Here is a 23,805-nt window from a genome sequence, read left to right as displayed (position 1 = left end):
CTAGGTATCAGCGAATTGGCCATTGTATGATGTTCTCACATGATGTCCTCAATTTTAATAGAAGGCAGAATAATATCTCATCTAACTCTAATTTGTGATTAATGGAATTAAATACAGTGAAGATTCTGAGAACAGTAGTTCACCATGCTGTATGGAATTTGCTTATTTTTAATCTCAATTGTTTTCTTAAACAATTAGGAAGTACTACATAATTTTGAAGACATTGCAAAATTATGGATAGATAGCAGTCTTCATTGTTCTTTAGAAAATCTTCATTCTGTGAATTTCAAAATACCTTTTGGATGACAAAGCAAAAATCTATTGTTAGAATGTGAAAATATACTGAGCTGATGATCTTTCTGCAGAATGAGTCCACAACCACCTGATGAAGGAGCAGCGCTCCAAAAGCTAGTGCTTCCAATTAAATCTGTTGGACTGGTGTTGGGTGATTTTTAACTTGGTACACCCCACTCCAACACCGGCATCTCCAAATCATTTCTGCAGAATGGTTCTCTGATTTCTATTGGGCGAGCTGAAAAATACTATCCAGTAAGGACTAGGGCCAAATTTAAACAGCTAAAACAAGAGCTAAATACTGCAGCTGCTTGAACTCTGAAATGAAAACACAAAATCTTGGAAGTAGTCAGCAAGTCAGCATCTGTTGTGAGTTAACATTTCATGTTGATGACCTTTTGTCAGAGCTGTAAAAAAAAGATTTTTATATCCGTTAAACAGATGGAGGCTCGTACAAGGAGATGAAAAAAAAATCCAAAAGGGAAATTTCTTGATGGGTTGAAATACTATTAATCTGAAATGTTAACCAGGTTTCTGTCTCCATAGATGCAGTCTGATCTGCTAAGTATTTCCAGCACTTTCTGTTTTTATTATAGCTTGGAGTCCAAGAAAAAATCTGTCAAATACACATATATTTAGAATTATTTCCACAAAACCTTTACATATGAATCATAGCATTGACCCTTCCTTGAGTACCAGAAATGGCAAATCGGATGTGTTTTTCTGTGCATGAGGCTATTTTAAACTCATGCACTGAGAGAGAGAGAAAAATCATCAATCAGTTATGATACTGTATGAATGTGGAAATTTTTTCTATTTTACACTTGTTTTTGTTTTCCTTGCAATCTCCTCACTTACACCAAAATCCAAGAATGTGAGAGAATGTGCATTATGTTGGAGTTATCAGTTTACATAAAAATGTCTGGAGCTTGATATTGTAATATAAACTCTCAATTGGGATCTATGTCAACCAGCACTTAGAGTCATCGCGTTGCACAGCATGGAAACAGACCTCTCGGTCCAACCCATCCATGCCGTCCAGATATCCCAACCCAACTGATCTGAAGATGACTTTGTTTTCCTGGAGGGTCCGTTTTAGAATGCTAGTACTGAATTGTTGTTACTGATCAGGAGGGATAAACAATGTGATAAAGTATCTTCAACACAGTGATATCCAAAAGTCACATCTTCTTACCACTACTGCCTCACAGAACCAGGGAGCTGGCTTCAATTCCAGCCGAGGTTGACTGTCTGTGTGGAGTTGCATATTCTCCCGAATCTGCATGAGTTTCTGTTGGGTGCCCCGGTTTCCTTCCACGATCTAAAAATGTGCAGGTTAACTGGATTAGCCATGCTAAATTGCACCGTTGTGTCAAGGGATGTGCAGGTAGGTGGGTTAGCCATGGGGGAAATGTGGGGTTGCAGGGTTACGAGGATAGGGTGGGATGATCTTTGGAGGGTCGGTACCGACTTGCTGGTCTGGATGACCTCTGTCTGCACTGTTGGGATTCTATGTTTCTAAGTACTTTCTTTGTCATTCCATAGAAAAAAAATACGGCCACTAAACTAAAATTCTAGCTGTATGTTTGCTAGTGTAAACATCAGAAAGCTCCAAGCCAAACTATTAATCATTTGTTCCATTCTCAATTTTTCAAAGAACATTGAAAAATTAACACTACTTTATGTGCTTACTTCATTTTACACAACTCGAGAGTTTGCAATGTATACTGTTCAAGTCATGTCATTTTTCACTTTGTGTTCTTTTCCAGTGCCTTTTGACAATTCTGGAAATTCTCATGAGCCTATTTCTCTGCTTTGTTTTTCAGGATCCTCTCCACTTTTTCTATTCCAACTACTTCCCTTCCCTAGTTTCCAATGATTCTTTGTTTTCTGTACGTATTTCAGTCAGTTGTATTATATCCTGCATGTCGGCAACATGAATTCAAAATGGCATATCATGGGAAATGGTTTCAACTAGTGTAGCTTTTTTTGTTTCTGTAGACAATGGATTCGCATATTGAGATTTGTAACCTTCTCCCTGCTGTGTTTACATCTGTTTCCACAGCTGAGGTTTTCCATTGAGGGCACAAGGAAGGAATATGCCATGTAATTTTGTTCTGAGCTTTGTCAAACTAGAAAAATCAAAATACGTAGTCACAATTACCTTATTCAAAATGACAATTTGCCATTTTCAACAATTTGTAAATGTACTCACTTTGTGTCATTTATTACAAAATTACGGAAAGATTGTACTTAATGAGCCATGGTAATATTTTCAGAGACTTTAAAAGTGTTTTTCACACTAGTGGAAACAAAGCTATTCATCGAAAGAAAAATGTGAAATAATCATCTTGTCTCCCAAGCAATATGGGTGCTGTGGGTGCTGTAAGTGAGAACAATTTTGTACCTGGGTATGAGAGATTTTTAACAGCCAGTTGTGTGCAAATACTCTGTAAATGGTTCACAATGAGCTCAACCCATTAAGTTGGCATCCGTCATATCTTGGAAAGAACCCAAGTTGTTTCCCTGTAGTCCAGGTGACATTTTCTGTTGTAGATGTTTTCAATCAACCTGCTCAAACATGACTGGGGAAGGTAGTATTTGAACTCAGACCTTCTGTCCCAGAGTTAGGGACACGACATCTGCACCTCAAGAGTCCTTATTTTCTCTTGCGTATATATGAGGTATGCTATCGAAATCCAGATTGAACTATTTATCAATATTCTGCTCTTGCATTTAATCTTAAAATGACTTGAGATTACCTTGAATTCAAATGAAGGTTGAGATACCAGTAAACAATATGCTTGGCATTTTGCTATTATGAGATGTTGCTTAGCCAAAAATATTGCTTAAACTGCACTTCTTAGTAATTATTTGCTTGTGCTCATGAAATTCCTGCACTCTGCAGCACCTAATGGTAGTTCTGCAAAGCCCTAAGTGAGCAGTTTGGCAATATTCAACATTGTTCCAGTAATATTGTTGTCGTACTGACGGATAAAAAAACATTGTATGTTTCTGCAATTTTCCCTCTTCAAACTTTGCTTCTTATTCAATTACTAGCTCATCAGTTTTACCAGTTTGTCTTGATCTGTATCCTTGGGGCTTAGCAAAATCTTTTCTCAACTGAATTACTAATAAGGTTGAAGTGACAGTGTTTCTTTTTCTGGAGCCTGCATTCTATATGCTGCTACCTTACTGTGGAATGGAACATCATACAGTTAGCTAATCTGCAGCTTTAACCTTTCAAAAGGAGATATTTAAATTCAATTATACCAATTAGATATTTACCAACACACATTTCTAATTCTTCTTATCAGTCAGTTCGTAGGACAGCATTAAAAATTATTTTGCAAAAATGAAACATTTATTGTTATTTATTTGTTTGTTCCATTCTGTGGTATGTCAGGGTTTGAAATTAATAAACCTGCCATGACAAGCATGCACTTATTGCTGATTTGCAGACCAGAATTCAATCAGTGGCCAACATTCCTCTAACTGATCTTTAATTACAAACCCTGCGGTGTGCATGCTGTTGGAAAAGTTGTAATCTAATTCTCCTTCTTACTTTTCTACAGTACAAATAACATTGCTGCATTAATGCAATATTGCTTGTCTTGTTACTTATTCACTAGTTCCAGTCTTGCTGAACGTCAGTTCTTCTGTAAGTGCAACATATGCAAACATCAGCTGGATTCCAGGAATGGGACATGCAGCTTCTGAATTTTATGTTGCATACATGAATAACCGTAAGCTGTTCTCGCTCTCTAATTTTTGCAGAAATTGTAATCAAATCCCCAATGGACCTGTTAATATACCTGTTCTACTTGCCCCACTAACCATGATTAATGAAGCAAATCAATCCAGTTTATTTCTTTATAACTCAATCTTAAATTAGCACAAGCCATTGGCAACTTGTTTTTAATATCCAAATTGTATTGTCATTGTATTATTCATGTTATTATATAATTTTCATTGATATTTTAAGAAATAAAAGGTACAGTGATAAATGTGGCATAAATTTTATAATTAAACCTAATTATGCTTAAGTTGTTTTGGGACTAAAATCCCAACCATTGTATTGGAGTTAATTTTCTTAATGCAATTTCCATAGGTAAAGGTAAATGGAAGATTTCAGACGCAGTAAATATTTCACAAAATTTCCACATCTTAGAAGGGCTAGAACCTGGAACTGAATATACAATCCGTCTTATGGCTAAGAACTGGTTTGATAACTCTAGCATTTTTGAAGATGTTATAGAAACAAGGGGAAAAGGTGAGGCACTGGTCCCATTTAAAATCGAGTGAACTCATTTTTCGTACATTACAAATAAATATACGAGAAAAAAACAGTGGCGGAGCCAGTGAGGGGGTTGAGCCATCACCTCATCACTGCACCCCACTCCTTGCAAAATCTTCCAAGGTTGACTAGAAGGTTATAGATTACCACACCTTTGAAGGACTACCTCGATTTCACTTCTAGGAGTCCATGTTAGCCATTTTCAGCTCTTGTGTTTGACCTACAGTGCAGTTCCTGGCTCAGCCTTTGGCCTAGGTTTGGGAAGATTCCCTCTATCAGCATGGTATGCTGTTCTCCAATTTAGACAAATTTCAAATGGGACAATCTGCCCTGCACTTCCCTCCATCTCCTACCCTCACCACCTTCCAAAGTGGCCAAGTCATGCTCCGCCACTGAAAGAACTATAATTTATGTTCAAAGCGATTGTTGATATGGAAAAGTAATTTCCTAAGATTATAAATCACAGAAAAAAAATGTTATAATTGACATAAATTGTTACATTGAGACAACATGCATATAGTTTTCAAATTTCTTGAGGTTCTGTGTATAGTAATGCTTTGCTGTTATCCCGACAATCAACTTGTTTTTTTTATGTAATTCATCAGCATCGTTTGTGCATGGTCTACTGACGCTTTTACCATTGCTTAATAGGCTCTTGTAGGCATGCTTTATAATCCACTCATGACTGGTATATCAAGCCAAAATCATACATGAGATAACAGTGAATGAATCAAGCTAATCAGTATCCATGCACACTGGTAATTTAATGTTCCTTTTGAATTTCAAAGCTATTCTCAATTCCCTGAATAATTTTATGTACTTGTTCAGCAGATGTCAAAAACAATTTGCAGAAATTTTCATCTAACGCAGAAGAAATGGTTATTGCACAGTGTTACTCATTATTGTGTTTTCACAATATAAAAAAGACAGGTCTCTGTTCATTGCATATGAAGCTATGTTGGGAGTTAATGAGACAGCCAAGAGTTGATTGGCATTGTGACCAGTGAGATTTTAAAAAAATGACCTGATATAGTATCATAGGATTTCGTAGAATATTATAGCACAGAAATGTCAAGAATAATGTAAACATTTTCAACATTTCTCAGTTGTTAGACTTTTTTTGGGTCAGGTGCTCCTTTCAGAAAAAAAAACAGAATTGTTCTTTCTTTTGGCATCTTTTGATACGGCTTTTTCAAGCATTCATTGTGCCAAACGACATCAATAAGATGTGTTCTTTCCAACAAACTCTATTTCAAGAGTATAAGATTGCACAACTGAAGCAATTGAGTTTTTTTTTCCTGACTGCTAATTACAGGTGAGATTTATTTTGCAGATGCTTTAAAATAAGTAAAGTTTCGAATAAGCAAGTAACAATTGGAAGAATGTAACAATTCTTGACATTTAGATAAAACTCATGGGTAAAAAATGATGTCTGGTATATTGATTGGAAAAGCTGCAACATTTATAGTTGTTTTTGGTGAAAAAAGATTATTTAATTTTACTAATTGCTACTTTTCTTGATGATTAATTATGTGGTCTACAACAGCTTATGCAGGAATTCACGGTGGAATATCTACACAAGGATGGTTTATTGGCCTGATGTGTGCTGTTGCTCTCCTTACCTTGATTTTACTGATTGCTTGTTTCATAAAGAGAAACAAAGGAGGAAAATATTCTGGTATGTACTTATATTCATTTTTTAGTATATGTAGCATTAAATGAGCACTGAATATTCATGCATATTGTGATAGCACATGTTAATTTAGATAAAAGGAATACAAGGTTCAAAAGAAAGAAAAATTTCAGAATCGCACATTCACATCTATAACTTGTTCTCGATAGTCCTGAATTTAAATATTACTTATTGGTTTAGTTTATAATTTTGTGGTAAAATGAGCCCACAATGAATTGTGATACAATTCTTATTTGTGTTAATGTTTGCTATAAAAGAGTATTTGTGAGCTTGTATATTTCAATAGCATATTTAAAGTACATATCTGTGCAAACTTGCTGTATGCATATCTTCAACATAAATTATGATATCTTCATTTGGATTTGAAATTGCATGTCTCTTAGGCAGAGATATTCCAGTGATTTTAAAACAAAACAACCATACATCTTTGCTTCCAGTAGTACCAAACATATTTCAAAATTACATAAAAATTGAGAACTGTATGATTGCAAATTGTTTTTGTTATCCCACCCTTTCACCTTCTTTCACCTGAAGACTAGACTTAATATACATGCCAATATATCACCAGCAGATAGGGTAGTGTTGATATAAAAGCATCTGCATCCAGTTTGTAGTTTTTGATTTATGGGTTAGCTTTTATCAAGGCATTTTCTTTCTTCATTCATGGGATGATGAGCGTCTCTGACAAGGACTGCATTTATTGTCCATTCCTCATTCCGTTGAAGAGGTGTAGTGAGTCACCACTTAAAACTCAAGTTCCCTGTGTAAACACTTAGAACTGAAAACTTCCATTTCAAACATGGGGTAGAATCTGATTCTTTCAGCAAAGAGCTAATTGTATTGAGAATGTTTGGAGGGATACTGGTGATGAGGAACCATAAGATTCCTCATTGTATCATACCAAATGTGTCTCAGTGATAACCGACTGCATCCCTGTGGCCTGTCTCAAGTCTAATTCTATCCTCATTCATCGGAGACCATTCACGGAATTATTCGCAACTCATTAAATATCCGCTGAAAGACCAATGTCCCTTGCTCCCAGACTTTGAAAAGCTATTTGCTTTGATAGGGCAATTTTCACCCAGACAAAATTAGGCAATCTTGCCTTGCTCTTCACCGGCAGCATAATGGTACAGCAGCCACAAAACCAAGCTGGTCACAGAATGCAGCTGACCCTCACTCCTTTGTACATAAAGCCCTATTCTCTCAACTTCATCACTGTTTAACTACTTGACTGTACACCTCACCGGTCTTTAACTATGTTCTGTCTAAAATATCCTAATACATCTCTATTACTCTGACCCCATTGCCGACTGGAGAGACTTGCATGCTGTCATTGTCATTGTGCAGGAAAACATTACATCTAGGCAAGCAATCGGACAATTGCAAACATGAGCTTTTATGTATAACCAGAAAAACTGAACCCAAACACTGCCAATAGCGATTGTGGTTCACACCCACAATGCTAACCAAATGCTGACATTATGATGAATAACTAGTCTATGGTCGGTAATGGTCTACTGCGCCTAGCGAACAGCCATTGAAACTGGGTGTCAGTCAGGTCCTGTCTGGCTAGTAGCACCTTACACAGCCTAGCTGTATCATGGCCAGGAGAGATTCCTGTTCCCTAAGGTTCTCGTTGTCTTCCTAGGAATACCATTCCTGTTTTCCCCGATCTTCAGCATCAGACACGTCACCTTGTTGCCTGCTTGAATTGTGCAGAGCACAGCACAACTGGAGTATACTGGAGGATGCCCCAAACCAATCCAACCAGTGGAACCACATATGAATCAGTCTTGTTGCGTGCTTCACCACGGGCCTGGATGGGCAGTAGTGTATCTGCTCTCTACATCAGTCAAGGGTTTGCACAATGATGTCAAGAGCCATGGTCAGCATCACTAGCCCTTGGCCGAGAGTAGTCAGCCTGATGAGGCCCTTAGACCCTCAGCTTGACAGGAACATGAGAGTGCTCCATACGAGTGGTGACACTTGTCAGGATAGTGAACACACACCTCCAGTAAGTGGTAACAATGATTAATTGAACAGACCTCCTTCTCCTACAGATGTATTCCATAATCTTCTGATATGCCCTTCACAGTGCCATGCATGTCGAGTCTGACCTCTTCGCTGGGGAGGGAAATGTGACCTTGTCCTTGGCCTTGGTCTTGATGCACTTGTGAATGCCTGTCTGAGACATCCCACGCAGATCACCTATTGATCCATAGAAGGAGCATTCCCATTGAAGTTCAGAGACGCAGTCACTGGAGAGGATGGCCTCCCACTGCTGCAGCCCTTGGGTCTTTCTCTCTCTCTTCAGCGGTCAACAATTTCCTGTCACAGCATCCCAGTGCATCTGCTGCCTTTGTTGACACTGTGCTTTGCTGAGTCCCGGGAAATGGAGTCAATGCCAAACAATCCTGGATTTCCTCTGAACCATACACACCTTAAAAGACCCTGTGGCTGCAACCTATTCCTGAGCTAGGTGCTCCTCAGTCTGCCCTGCAGCCTGAGCCCGTGACTGGGTTTACCATCAGGCCTGATCCTCCTGCATCTGCCTTCACCCTTATAGGAAGGTAGCAAAAATGACCGGCATCCCACCAGCATCAGGAAGTAGGACTTTCAGTGGAAATGATCTGTGATGTGAACACAACGAGAGAAAGATGCTCTTATGTCTCAGAAGAATCATACCTTTTAGGTGAGAGCTGAATACCATCTCTAAACAGTGAGATATGCTGCACCCTGATCGTGAGGGACATGTCTCCATCATCCAAATAGCTTCAACCTCAGAACGTGGGACAGCTTGCTGAAACATAGAAAATAGGAGCAGGAGGAGTCCACTCAGCTCTTTGAGCTAACTCCGCCATTAATTAAGAGCATGGTTGATCATCCAATTCATTAGCCTATTTCCACTTTTCCCCCAGACCCTATGACCCCTTTCAGCTTCAAGTGCTCTATCTAATTCCTTCTTGGAACAAACAATGTTTTGGCCTCAAAAACAAAAACAGAATGCTGGAAGTCAAAAAAACCCCAGAAATTCTTGGAAAAGCTCAGTAGGTCTGGCAGCATCTGTGGAGAGAAATCACAGTTACCGTTTTGGGTCCAGTGACCCTTTCTTAGAACTCCACAGATGCTGCCAGACCTGCTGAACTTTTCCAACAATTTCTGTTTTTGTTTCCGACTTCCAGCATCCTCACCTCTTTCAGTTTTTTATGTAATGGTTTGATCTCAAGTGTTTTCTGTAGCAGCAAATTCCACAGGTTTACCAGTCTCGGTGTGAAGACTTTTCTCCTCATATCAGTCCTAAATGGTTTAATTGCATCAGTGTTCACTAAGGAGAGGAACATGATGAATGTTGAGATTAGAGATAGAAGTTTGATTAGTCTAGATCATGTTGACATAAGTAGGGAAGATGTGTTGGGTAGGGTGGAGGTTATTAAGGTGGAGAAATATCCAGGACCAGATGGGATCTATTCCAGGTTGCTGAGGGAGACAAGAGAGGAAATAGCTGGGGCCCTGACAGATATCTTTGTGGCATCCTTAAATACAGGTGAGGTGCCGGACGACTGGAGGGTTGCTCATATTGTCTCCCTGTACAAGAAGGGTAGTAAGGATATTCCAGGTAATGACAGACCAGTGAGCCTGACATCAGTGGTGGGAAAGTTGCTGGAGAAGGTACTGAGGGATAGGATCTATTTATATTTAGAAAAGAATGGGCTTATCAGTGATAGGCAACATGGTTTTGTGCGGGGTAGATCATGCCTTACCAACTTAAAAGAGTTCTTCAAGGAAGTGACCAAGTTGATAGATGAAGGAAGGGCTGTTGATGTCATATACATGGACTTTAGTAAGGCGTTTGATAAGGTTCCTCATGGTAGACTAATGGCGAAAGTGAAGTCACATGGTGTGCAGTGTGTTATAGTTAGGTGGATAAAAAACTGGTTGAGCAACAGGAGACAGAGAGTCGTAGTTGAAGGGAGTTTCTCAAAATGGAGAAAGGTGACCAGTGGTGTTCCACAGGGATCAGTGTTGGGGCCATTGTTGTTTGTAATATACATAAATGATCTGGAAGAGGGCACTGTTGGTATGATCAGCAAGTTTGCAGATACACGAAGATTGGAGGAGTAGCAGAAAGCATAAGGGACTGTCAGAGAATACAGGAGGATATAGATAGACTGGAGAGTTGGGCAGAGAAGTGGCAGATGACTTTCAATCCAGGCAAATGTGAGGTGATGCATTTAGGCAAGACTAATTCCAGAGTGCATTATACAAAGAACGGAAGAGCCTTGGGAAAAGTTGATGAGCAGAGAGATCTGGGAGTGCAGGTCAATTGTACCCTGAAGGTTGCTGCACAGGTGGATAGAGTGGTCAAGAAGGCATATAGTATGCTTGCCTTCATTGGACGGGTTATTGAGTATAAGACCTGGCAAGTCATGTTAACATTGTACAGGACGTTGGTTCGGCTGCATTTAGAATACTGTGTACAGTTCTGGTCGCCACATTACCAAAAGAATGTGGACGCTTTGGAGAAGGTGCAGAGAAGGTTTATGAGGATGTTGCCTGGTATGGAAGGTGCTAGCTATGAAGAAAGGTTGAGTAGGTTAGGTTTATTTTCATTAAAAAAAAGCAGATTGAGGGGTGACCTGATTGACATTTATAAAATCATGAAGGGTATAGACAGGGTGGATAGAGACAAGTTTTTTCCCAGGGTGAAGGATTCAATAACGAGAGGTCACACTTTCAAGGTGAGAGGTGGAAAGTTTAAGGGGGATACACAAGGCAAGTACTTCACACAGAGGGTGGTGGGCGTTTGGAACATGTTGCCAGCAGAGGTGGTAGAGACAGGCACGGTAGATTCATTTAAGATGCATCTGGTTAATGCATGAGTAGGTGGGGAACAGAGATATACAGATGCTTAGGAATTGACCGACAGGTTTAGACAGCACATTTGAATCGGCTCAGGCTTGGAGGGCCGAAGGGTCTGTTCATGGGCTGTAAATTTTCTTTTTTCTCTTTGTTCTTATTATCCTTGGACTGTGAGCTCTGGTTCTGGAGTCTCTACCATCGGGAACATCATTCATGTATTTTATCCTATCTCATCCTGGTGGAATTTTATAGATTTCTTTGTGATCCCATTCTTCTAAACTTAAGCAAGTATAATCCACATCGATTCAACCTCTCCTCATATGCTGGTCCTGTCATTTCGAGAATCGATTTGGTCTAACTTTGCTGCACTCTCTGCGACCAAGAACATCCTTCCTTAGACAAACAGACCAAAACTGCATAAGCTGGTGTGGTCTCATCAAGGAGGAGAAAGTGAGGACTGCAGATCCTGGAGATCAGGCAAGACTGTGGTGCTGGAAAATCACAGCAGGTCAAGCAGTATCCAAGGAGCAGGTGAATCTACACTTCAGGGATAAGCCCTTCATCAGGAATGAGGCTTGTGGGCCGGGATGCCGACAGATAAATGAGAGGGAGGTGGGGTTGAGGGGGAAAGTAGCTGGGAATGTGATAGGCAGATGAAGTTGGAAGGGAAAAGTGATAGGAGGGTGGAACCGATAAATGGTCGAGGGCAGTGCTGAGTTGGCGACTTAGGACTGGGATGGCGGGGGGGCGGGGAGCGGGGGAGAGGAAGCTGGTGAAATCCACAATAATCGTGTGTGGTTGCAGGGTTCCATGGCGGAAGATGAGGCGTTCATGGCAGAAGAATGGTTAGCAAATGTCAGCCATTGTAGAGGAATGCATTCGGTCATTCCCCATGGGTCAGATGCCATTTGGTGCAAAGTAACATGGAGGCTGGTCGGACTAGCAGCTAGCTGAAGACTCCCATTCTGATTTCCATGATTTCTTAATGTCTGGCTTATTCAATACCTTTGGTAAAATAGGAAGCTGAATATCAGTGACTTAAATTGCTGCATTAATAAGCCTTTGAACAAATTATAATCTCACTGAATTGGCAACATGTTACTGCCTAACAAGAAATTTACTTTCCCACTTTGCAAATACATAAAATATGCAATGGAATGCTCCCAAAGTCAATATCGGCCTTTCCAGACTTTTTGTCCAGTTCTGCCACAAATCTTGTCATGGCCCACGTCGCTCAGACCCAATAAGATGCTGCCCATGGTCTGTAATGTTGCACACTCTGCCCAGAGAGTGTTGATCTGAGGTCAGTTTCTCAAGTGCCTTTCTGATATAAGTCAACATTTAATGTTAAGAAAACTTGTGACGATTAGTAGAATCATTTTACCAATTTAAAAAAAAAATAAGTATAATCGAGGTACAGAGATTATTTTTAAATTGTTAGGCTACAAACAATCTAAAAGGAGGAGATAAAGTAATGATTATATCATTGGACCAGTAACCCAGAACAGCAGGATCATTTTCCGAGTACATTGCTTTGCATTCTGCCGTGACAGATTGGAAAATTTGAATTCAATAGAAGTCTGGAATAATTTTCTTTTAACCGAATGGTGACCATATAAACATTATTGGTTGTCATAAAGGCCTATCTCACGTATCGATATTGTCTTGGGAAGGAAATCGGCTGTGCCTACCTGTGACTCCAGACCCACATCAACGTGATTAACTCTTACCCATCCTCAGCACAATCAAGGAAGAGCAGTGAATGGTGGTTGGGTCAGTGAAATCCCATACCATGAACTAACAAAAAGAAACTGAAGCTGTAACCATCCAGAATACAAACACAACTAATTGACAAGTAGATCATCTGAAGTATCATTTTATAACCTCTTCTATTCAATATATAGTATAATAGGTATGCTTTGTGTTGAGCAAATCATGATATTTTGTCTAAACAGGATAAAGAAAGTAAAATATTGGTTATATTTTTATCTGCCTGCTAACTGAGCAGAAGGAAATTGGATTGCTTTAAATTGTGTAATTGATAATTCTGGTTTAGTCATAACTTAAATTCATTAGCCTAAATACTTCATTCAGTTTCATGATGGGAAAGGCCTTAAATATTTTTGAGTCAGGAAAATATGATCTGTTATCTAAATAGTCAAAGGAATGCAGTTTCTTTCAATAGAAGCTGCTCATTACTCTGCGCTATCAAATCCTAATTTAAAAATGCTTTCGTTAGATAACGAGTGAACTCATCTTTTTTTTTCCCAGCATATCTCCTCAAGTCTCGTTTCTTCTTGCCAACCAACTTATTTATGTTCCTTGCACTAAAACAAATCTCAACCCCAGCATCTTGAAGTGAATTCCTTATTTATGTAGTCTCCAATGTGCTGTTTTCTTTAACGAGTCGAACTTTCATCTGCTCTGGTTTCCTAATTAGATTCCTTTCATTAACGAGACCAAAGACACTCTTGACACTCATTAAAGCAAATAATAAACATAGAATGGGAAGGAGATTGGATTCACTGTTATGAATGAACACCGAACTAAAAATTTCTGAACTGATTGAAGTCGGCCAAAATAAGAGTGCACATGGGGATAAATGTTTATGAGACACAGAGAGTTGATGTTCGTCAGAGTTTTGTGTCCAGAGAATAATTGTGTTTGTCACTATTTAATGGGTCAGGAAATAATGCTGATACCATCAGATTTTTTTTGATATTCTATTCTGAATGCCCATCTGTAGTTGCTTCATGGATAAATCTTGAGTAGTTTTATTCCTTAAAATTGATTATGCTTTCTGGTTAAAACATGCAGCTCTCCAGCCCCCTGTCTCATTTCCATTTGCCAGCATTTGGTCCATATCCCTCTGAACCCGTTGTGTACCTCACTTTTCAACTCAGAGTACACGAGTTGCAAGATTTCAAATTAAATTAGCACTGTTTGATGAATAATGAGATCATCAATGTCATGGACGCAAATATCAGCATGTAACCTTGTTGCACAGTATTTGGAGCCAGGAAACAGAATAAGCATTGATGCAAACACTTCTATTCAGCAATCTTTACGTTTGTCTTATTTCTGACATTTCTTTAATATTACATTCATCTCAGAACCAGTTTTCCAGCTGAACTCCATGGAGTTACAGCCAAGAAGCAGCCTGCAAGGCTTGCTGTCTGAGAAAGAGCAATGCTGTTACGATCCCTGTAACGACCAATAACAAGTAAAATAAATGAATCTCCAGAAACTGCCTAGACACTGGGCAGGATAATGCCGGAAGCTGTTTCTCTGGTTGAAGACCTGTAGCATTTAGGGACACTGAAAGATTGGTCCTGGCACACAAAACATAATTCACTTTCAATGGGCCTTGCTGCTGGAAGTCAGTTTAGGATTTCGAGAATAGTTCGGCAAATTACAGTTGATAGAAGCTGGACTTTTGAACACACGAAAATGGAGAGAAATCAAAGGATTACACCACAGGATTTAAACTTTTAAGACGTTCACTGTAACAAAAATCAACATCACCTAAACACTACTAAAGAAGGAATAAATTGACTAAACTGTAAGAAAGACGTTGTGAAACCTGAAGGGGTTCAGATAAAATTTACGAGGATGTTGCAGGGGTTGGAGGGTTTGAGCAACAGGGAGAGACTGAATAGGCTGGAACTATTTTCTCTGGAGTGTCAGAGGCTGAGGGGTGACTTTATAGAGGTTTAGAAAATCATGAAGGACATGGATAGGATAAATAATCAAGGTCTTTTCCCCGGGTAGGAGAATCCTAGAGGGTCTAGGTTTAAGGTAAGGGAGGAAAGATTTAAAAGGGACCTAAGGGGCAACCTTTTCACACAGAGGGTGGTGTATGTATGGAATGAGCTGCCAGAGGAAGTGGCGGAGGCTGGTACAATTACAACATTTATAAGGCATCTGGATGAGTATATAAGAGGAAGGGTTTAGAGGGATATGGACCAAATGTTGGCAAATAGGACTAGATTAATTTAGGATATCTGATCAGTGTGGATGAGTTGGACCAAAGGGTCTGTTTCCATGCTATACAGCTCTATAAGTCAAGAGAAAATATATCTCCTTTTTCACTTCTTCACATGACCAAGAGCCACACTGCATTAATATGTCACTGCATACTCTGCAAAATGGTTGTTTTTACAAGAACCAGTCCAAAGTTATTTCCAGTTTTAAACTTAACTTGCTTCTCTCCACTTTAGCATGTTCAAAAGTCCAGCTTCTATTTGCTGAACTATTCTTGAAATCCCAAACTGACTTCCAGCAGCAAGGCCCATTGAAAGTGAGTTACGTTTTGTGTGCCAGGACCAATCTTCCAGTGTCCCTCAATGTTAACAGGACTTCAACCAGAGAATGAGCTTCCAGCAGTGTCCTGCCCAGTGGCAAATCAGAGTTTTCTACCCTTCATAGCAGCTGCTATTGCTCTTTCTGTTCTATCTCTCTCTCACACACACACACATACACACACTCTCACAGAAGAAGTGAGTATCCGTGCAGAGCCAATACAAACAAATATTTGTCCTTTTTGCCAACTCTCTTGCCATCTTCAGTGAGGGGAAATTATGCACTAGATGCCAATGAGTAAAAATCTCCTTCCTCAGTTAAACATCCAAGGCTGTCAGAATAGAAGCCCATCATCTAATCTGAACATCTGTCTCTTTTAACTTACTTATTCAATGAAAAATGCCCAGCCAGAGCTTAAGAAATATTGTGTTGTTCCTTTTTTCAACTTAATGTGCAGACGATTATGGATTACATCTCACATTCTGCTCATTTATGTTCCTTGTGAGAAATGAACCCATTATCGATTTGCTACCTTGTCTTCAATTATTTTAAGTCCATTTTGCATGAAGACAGAAAAATATGAGTGGTTGTGTGTGTCAGATATTGTAGCAGCTGATTGATGTACACAGTAAAATTTCTGCTTCACAATCTATGCGTCACAATATAATTCAGCTATGTCATGGACAGTAAGTTGTGCACTCACAGGGCTGACATTTTGTGTGGAGGCAAGAGACACATCTCTGTACATGACCAAAGAATTAGCCACAAATGCATTAAGCCCTCATAATGCAAAGTGGACACCAAGCATCAAGAGTCAGGGTCAGACAATGGTGCATTCAGCTTTGCTCGTGAAAGGTCCAGCTTTCAATATTTTCGTTGTCTGTTTATGAATCTCGGACCTTGCAGGCGACAGATCCTGGAAGAGCGTTGGTTCCTGATTTCCAACACGGCCGAATGATCACATACACACAGACACACCTCTCAGAACCCTCTCCCTTTTTCTTGGTCACGCAAGAAACACAGACAGACCTCTCTCCCTCATGCTTTCTATCTCACGCATACATAGTCAGACCCTGCTTGCTCCCGATATCATTCACAAAATAGGCTTCTTTCCTCTCTCTCAAAAGCACAGACTCTGCCCTCGTTCACGTGAACAGGTACATACCCTGCTCTGTCTCCATGTAAAGTATACACACTGCACTCCCTCAAGTGAATACACATTACTTTTAGCCAGATGCAAAGGGACATATGCTGCACTCTTTCACATACAAAGGTGTAGACTACTGTCTTCAGTGCTGTCCCTCACACACACAGGGACATACACCACTCTCACTCGCGCACACAGACACCCACACTGGTCTCCAACACACACACAGGGACACACACTACTCTCCATCACACACACACAGACACACACTGCTCTCCATCACACACACAGGGACACACACTACTCTCCATCACACACACAGGGACACTCACTGCTCTCCATCATACACACAGGGACACACTCACTGCTCTCCCTCACACAGGAGAAAGTGAGGACTGCAGATGCTGGAGATCAGAGCTGAAAATGTGTTGCTGGAAAAGCGCAGCAGGTCAGGCAGCATCCAAGGAACAGGAGAATCGACGTTTCGGGCATCAGCCCTTCTTCAGGAATGAGGAAAGTGTGTCCAGCAGGCTAAGCTAAAAGGTAGGGAGGAGGGACTTGGGGGAGGGGCGTTGGGAATGCGATAAGTGGAAGGAGGTCAAGGTTAGGGTGATAGGCTGGAGTGGGGTGAGGGCGGAGAGGTCAGGAAGAAGATTGCAGGTTAGGAAGGCGGTGCTGAGTTTGTGGGATTTGACTGAGACAAGGTGGAGGGAGGGGAAATGAGGAAACTGGAGAAATCTGAGTTCATCCCTTGTGGTTGGAGGGTTCCCAGGCGGAAGATGAGGCGCTCTTCCTCCAACCGTCATGTTGCCATGGTCTGGCGATGGAGGAGTCCAAGGACCTGCATGTCCTTGGTGGAGTGGGAGGGGGAGTTGAAGTGTTGGGCTACGGGGTGGTTGGGTTGGTTGGTCCGGGTGTCCCAGAGGTGTTCTCTGAAACGTTCTGCAAGTAGGAGTCCCCAGACGCAGTCAACGATGCCCTCCACCGCATCTCTTCCACTTCCTGCTCCTCTGCCCTTGAGCCCCGCCCCTCCAAACGCCACCAGGACAAAACCCCACTGGTCCTCACCTACCACCCCACCAACCTCCATGTCCAGCGTATCATCCGCCGTCATTTCCGCCACCTCCAAACGGACCCCACCACCAGGGACATTAATCCCACCCCCTCCCCTATCAGCGTTCCAAAAAGACCACTCCCTCCGTGACTCCCTCGTCAGGTCCACACACCCCACCAACCCAACCTCCACTCCCGGCACCTTCCCCTGCAACCACAAGAAATGCAAAACTTGCGCCCACACCTCCCCCCTTACTTCCCTCCAAGGCCCCAAGGGACACTTCCATATCTGCCACAAATTCACCTGCACCTCCACACACATCATTTATTGCATCCACTGCACCCGGTGTGGCCTCCTCTATATTGGGGAGACAGGCCGCCTACTTGTGGAACGTTTCAGAGAACACCTCTGGGACACCCGGACCAACCAACCCAACCAACCCGTAGCCCAACACTTCAACTCCCCCTCCCACTCCACCAAGGACATGCAGGTCCTTGGACTCCTCCATCGCCAGACCATGGCAACACGATGGCTGGAGGAAGAGCGCCTCATCTTCCGCCTGGGAACCCTCCAACCACAAGGGATGAACTCAGATTGCTCCAGTTTTCTCATTTCCTCTCCCCCCACCTTGTCTCAGTCAAATCCCTCGAACTCAGCACCGCCTTCCTAACCTGCAATCTTCTTCCTGACCTCTCTGCCCCTACCCCACTCCGACCTATCACCCTCACCTTGACCTCCCTCCACCTATCGCATTCCCAACGCCCCTCCCCCAAGTCCCTCCTCCCTACCTTTTATCTTAGCCTGCTGGACACACTTTCCTCATTCCTGAAGATGGGCTGGTGCCCGAAACGTCGATTCTCCTGTTCCTTGGATGTTGCCTGACCTGCTGCGCTTTTCCAGCAACACATTTTCAGCTCTCCCTCACACACACACGGACACACACTACTCTCCTTCACACACACACACACACACACACACACACACACACACACACACACACTGCTCTCCCACACACACACACGGACACACACTACTCTCCTTCACACACACAGGGGCACACACTGCTCTCCCTCAGACACACAGGTACACACTGCTCTCCCTCAGATACACAGGTACACACACTGCTCTCCCTCACACACACAGGGACACACACTACTCTCCCTCACACACACAGGGCACACACTACTATCTCTCATACATACATGGACACACATTGCACACCCCATACACACGCAGGGACACAAACTGCTCACCCTCACATATTCAGATACACACTGATCTGCTTTAAAACACAGGTACAGACACTGCTCTCCCTCACACACACAGAGACATACACTGCTCTCCCTCATGCACACATGGACACACACTGCTCTCCCTCACGCACACATGGACACACACTGCTCTCCCTCACGCACACATGGACACACACTGCTCTCCCTCATGCACACATGGACACATACTGCTATCCCTTGCACACATGGACACACACTGCATTCCCTCACCCATACAGGGACATACACTCCCCTCCCTCACACATACAGGGACACACACTGCTCTCCCTCACGCACACAGGAACACACACTGCTCTCCCTCACGCACACATGGACACACACTGCTATCCCTCACGCACACAGGAACACACACTGCTCTCCCTCACGCACACATCGACACACACTGCTCTCCCTCACGCACACAGATGCACACAATGCTCTCCCTCACGCATACAGGGACACAGACTGCTCTCCCTCACGCACACAGGGACACATACTGCTCTCCCTCACGCACACATCGACACACACTGCTCTCCCTCACACACACAGGGACACACACTGCTCTCCCTCATATGCACACATGGATACACACTGCTCTTCCTCACACACACACAGGTATACACATTGCACTCCCTCATAAACACAGGGACACAAACTGCTCACCCTCACACATTCAGATACACACTGATCTCCTTCACACACACAGAGACACACACCGCTCTCCCTCACACACACACACCGGGGCACACACTGCTCTCCCTCATACACACATGGACACACACTGCTCTCCCTCAGACAAACCAGGGCACACACTTTTCTGCCTCACACACACAGATACACACACTGCTCTCCCTCATATACACAGATACACACACTGCTCTCCCTCATATACACAGATACACACACTGCTTTCCCTCACCTACACAGGGACGTACATGGCTCTCCCTCACACACACAGTGACACACACTGCTCTCCCTCACACACACACAGAAACACACACGTCTCTCTCTCATGCACACATGGACACACTCTGCAATGCCTCACACACACATGGTCATACACTGTTCTCCCTCACACGTACAGGGACACACACAGCTCTCCCTCTCACACACAGATTCAAGCACTGCTTTCCCTCACCCACACAGGGGCGTACATGGCTCTCCCTCACACAGACAGGGACACACACTGCTCTCCCTCACACACACAGGGACACACACTGCTCTCCCTCACACACACAGGGTCACACACTGCTCTCCCTCACACACACAGGGACATACACTGTTCTCCCTCACACACACAGGGACACACACCGCTCTCCCTCACGCATACAGGGACATACATTGCACTATCTCATACACACAGGGACACAAACTGCTCACGTTCACACATTCAGATACACACACTGATCACCTTCACACACACACACAGACACACACATCTCTCCCTCACGCATACACGGGCACACACTGCTCTCCCTCACACGCACATGGACACACACATGACTCCCTCACACACACAGGGACAAATATTGCACTCCCTCACACGCACAGGGGCATACATTGCACTCCCTCATGCACACACACTGCTCTCCCTCAGGCGTAGAGGGATATACACTCCTCTTCCTCACGCACACAGGGAAAGACACTGCTCTCCCTCACGCACACAGGAACACACACAGCTCTCCCTCACGCACACAGATACACACACTGCTTTCCCTCACACACAGGGACGTACATGGCTCTCCCTCACACAGACAGGGACACACACTGCTCTCCCTCACACACACACACAGGTACACACACCGCTCTCCCTCATGCACACAGGGTCACACATGTCTCTCCCTCACACACACAGGGACACACACAGCTCTCCCTCGCACACACTGGGACGTACATGGCTCTCCCTTACACAGACAGGGACACAAACTGCTCACCTTCACACATTCAGATTCACACACTGATCACCTTCAACACATAGAGACACACACTGCTAACCCTCACACACACAGATACACACACTGCTCTCCCTTACACTCACTTAGACACACGCTGCTCTCCTTCACACACACAGTGACACACTCTGCTCTTCCTCACGCATACAGTGACACACACTGCTCTCCCTCACACACACACACACAGAAACACACACGTCTCTCTCTCATGCACACATGGACAGACTCTGCAATGCCTCACACATACATGAGCATACACTGTTCTCCCTCACACACACAGGGACACACACCGCTCTCCCTCACGCATACAGGGACATACATTGCACTATCTCATGCACACAGGGACACAAACTGCTCACGTTCACACATTCAGATACACACACTGATCACCTTCACACACACACACACAGACACACACGTCTCTCCCTCACGCATACACGGGCACGCACTGCTCTCCCTCACACACACAGGGGCACACATTGTTCTCCCTCACACTCACATGGACACACACATGACTCCCTCACACACACAGGGACAAACATTGCACTCCCTCACGTGCACAGGGACATACATTGCACTCCCTCATGCACACACACTGCTCTCCCTCAGGTGTAGAGGGATATACACTCCTCTTCCTCACGCACACAAGGAGAGACACTGCTCTCCCTCACACACACAAGGACACACACTGCTTTCCCTCACACACACAGGGACACACACTACTCTCCCTCACACATGCAAGGACATACACTGCTCTCCCTCACACACACATTGGGACACATTGCTCTCCATCACACACACAGGGGCACACATTGCTCTCCCTCACACACACAGGGACATAGAATGCTCTCCCTCACACACACACAGGGACACACACTGCTCTCCCTCGCGCACACAGGGACACACACCTTTCCCTCACTCACACAGATACAGACACTGCACTCCCTCGCGCACACAGATACATGCGCTGCTCTCCCTCACATGCACAGAGACACACACTTCTCCCCCACATGCATACAGGGACACACATTGCTCTCCCTCCCACACACATGGACATACACTGCTGTCTCTCACACACGCAGATACACACTCTGTTCTCCCTCAACACACAGGAACATACACTGCTCTCCCTCACAAACATAGATACACACACTGTTCTCCCTTACATACGCAGATACACACACTGCTCTCCCTCACACACACAGATACACACACTGCTCTCCCTTGCACACACAGGGACATACACTGCTCTCCCTTACACACACAGATGCACAGACTGCTCTACCTCACACACACAGGGACAAACACCTTTCCTTCACACACACAGATACACACACTGCTCTCGCCCGCGCACACTGATACACACACTACTGTCCCTCACACACACGCAGGGACACTCACTGCTCTCCCTCACACACACACAGGGACATACACTGCTCCCCCTCACACACACACACACACACACACACACACACACACACACACACAGGGACATAGACTGCTCCCTCTCTCACACACACACAGGGACATACACAGCTCTCCCCCACACAGGTACAGGGCCACACACTACTCTCCCTCACACACACACAGGGACATACACTGCTCCCCCTCACACACACACAGGGACATACATACAGGGATACACACTGCTCTCCCTTACTCAGACAGGGACACACATTGCTCTCCCTCACAAACATAGATACACACACTGTTCACCCTTACATAGGCAGATACACACACTGCTCTCTCTCGCACACGCAGGGATACACCGTGTTCTCCCTCACACACACATGGACATACACTGCTCTCCTTTACACACACAGGAACACACATGCTATCCCTCACACACAAACAGACACACTCTGCTCTCCCTCACGCACACAGGGACACACCCTGCTCTCCCTCATACACGGATACCCAGACTGCTTTCCCTCACAAACACAGAGACCCACACTGCTCTCCCTCGCGCACACAGATACACATACAGCTCTTCCTCGCACATGTCTGGACTCTCACTGCTCTCCCTCACACACACAGGGACGCACACTGCTCTCCCTCACACACACAGGGATACACACTGCTCTCCCTCACACACACCGGGACGCACACTGCTCTCTCTCACACACACCGGGGGACACACTGCTCTCCCTCACACACACAAGTGCACAATACAAGTGGAGAAATAGCAGTTAGAATTCTTCCAAGTACCCAATCCCAAGTGTTTAACTTCAGACTTTGGAAAAGAAATGCAACAATGTAAAAAACGATTCTTTGCATTTCCTAAATGTTTTGATCTGGATTTGAATGTTGATTATTGGCTGCTATTTGTGTGGCATTCGAGCACTAAATGCTGAAGGCTGTGACGTAAAAAAAAACGAAACAAATCCTGCCATCGACTTTCATTTCTTTCCCCATGAGCTCCCTTCACCCTTCCATTTCACATGTTGCCATTGTTCTTGCCCATTCTCTAATGCCTCTCTGCCAATTCTAGGGAGAGGAACAAAGCACAGGGTATGACACAGATAGACCAATTGTCAATGTTGGTAACAAGGTAAATGCAGCATTGTGCATCTGTTACCCTCAATGTGATGCAGTGCAGATGGTATCTCAATTATCGAATCTTTCAATGAAGGTTACCTGGCTCTAATTTATTTGTATTTGAATTTGACTTATTATTGTCACATGGACCGAGACACAGTGAAAAGTATAGTTTGCATGCTATCCAGACAAATCGTCCCTTACATGTGTACATTAGTTTAATAGAACAGAATGCAGAATATAGTGTTAGAGAAGGTGCAGAGAAAGGTCAACTAAATATCTGAGAGGCCTGGTCAAAAGTCTGATAACTGCGTGGAAAAAGCAGTTCTTGAATGTGTCGGTACACATTTTCAAATTTTTGCATCTTCTGCCCAACAGGAGAGGATGGAAGAGA

At 43.4% G+C, this 23,805-nt stretch overlaps 1 protein-coding gene across 12 annotated transcripts in view; it reads left to right on the top strand.

Annotated features, from left to right (window-relative positions):
• The window catches only part of chl1b (cell adhesion molecule L1-like b), an 885,223-nt gene that overhangs the window by 823,977 nt on the left and 37,441 nt on the right, over nt 1-23,805 (top strand). For 9 of the 12 annotated variants that reach the window (XM_072582619.1, XM_072582612.1, XM_072582614.1 and 6 more), the window contains 3 exons: nt 3,927-4,040; nt 4,406-4,567; nt 6,138-6,269. In XM_072582619.1, the coding sequence (XP_072438720.1) occupies nt 3,927-4,040; nt 4,406-4,567; nt 6,138-6,269 (408 nt within the window). The remainder of the gene's footprint in view (nt 1-3,926; nt 4,041-4,405; nt 4,568-6,137; nt 6,270-23,805) is intronic. The other 3 variants (XM_072582623.1, XM_072582621.1, XM_072582624.1) reach the window with 2 other exon arrangements.

Source organism: Chiloscyllium punctatum, chromosome 12, assembly GCF_047496795.1.
Source record: "Chiloscyllium punctatum isolate Juve2018m chromosome 12, sChiPun1.3, whole genome shotgun sequence".
Lineage (NCBI taxonomy): Eukaryota > Metazoa > Chordata > Chondrichthyes > Orectolobiformes > Hemiscylliidae > Chiloscyllium > Chiloscyllium punctatum.
Note: the sequence above shows the minus strand (reverse complement) of the source record. Positions and strands in the feature narration are given on the sequence as shown.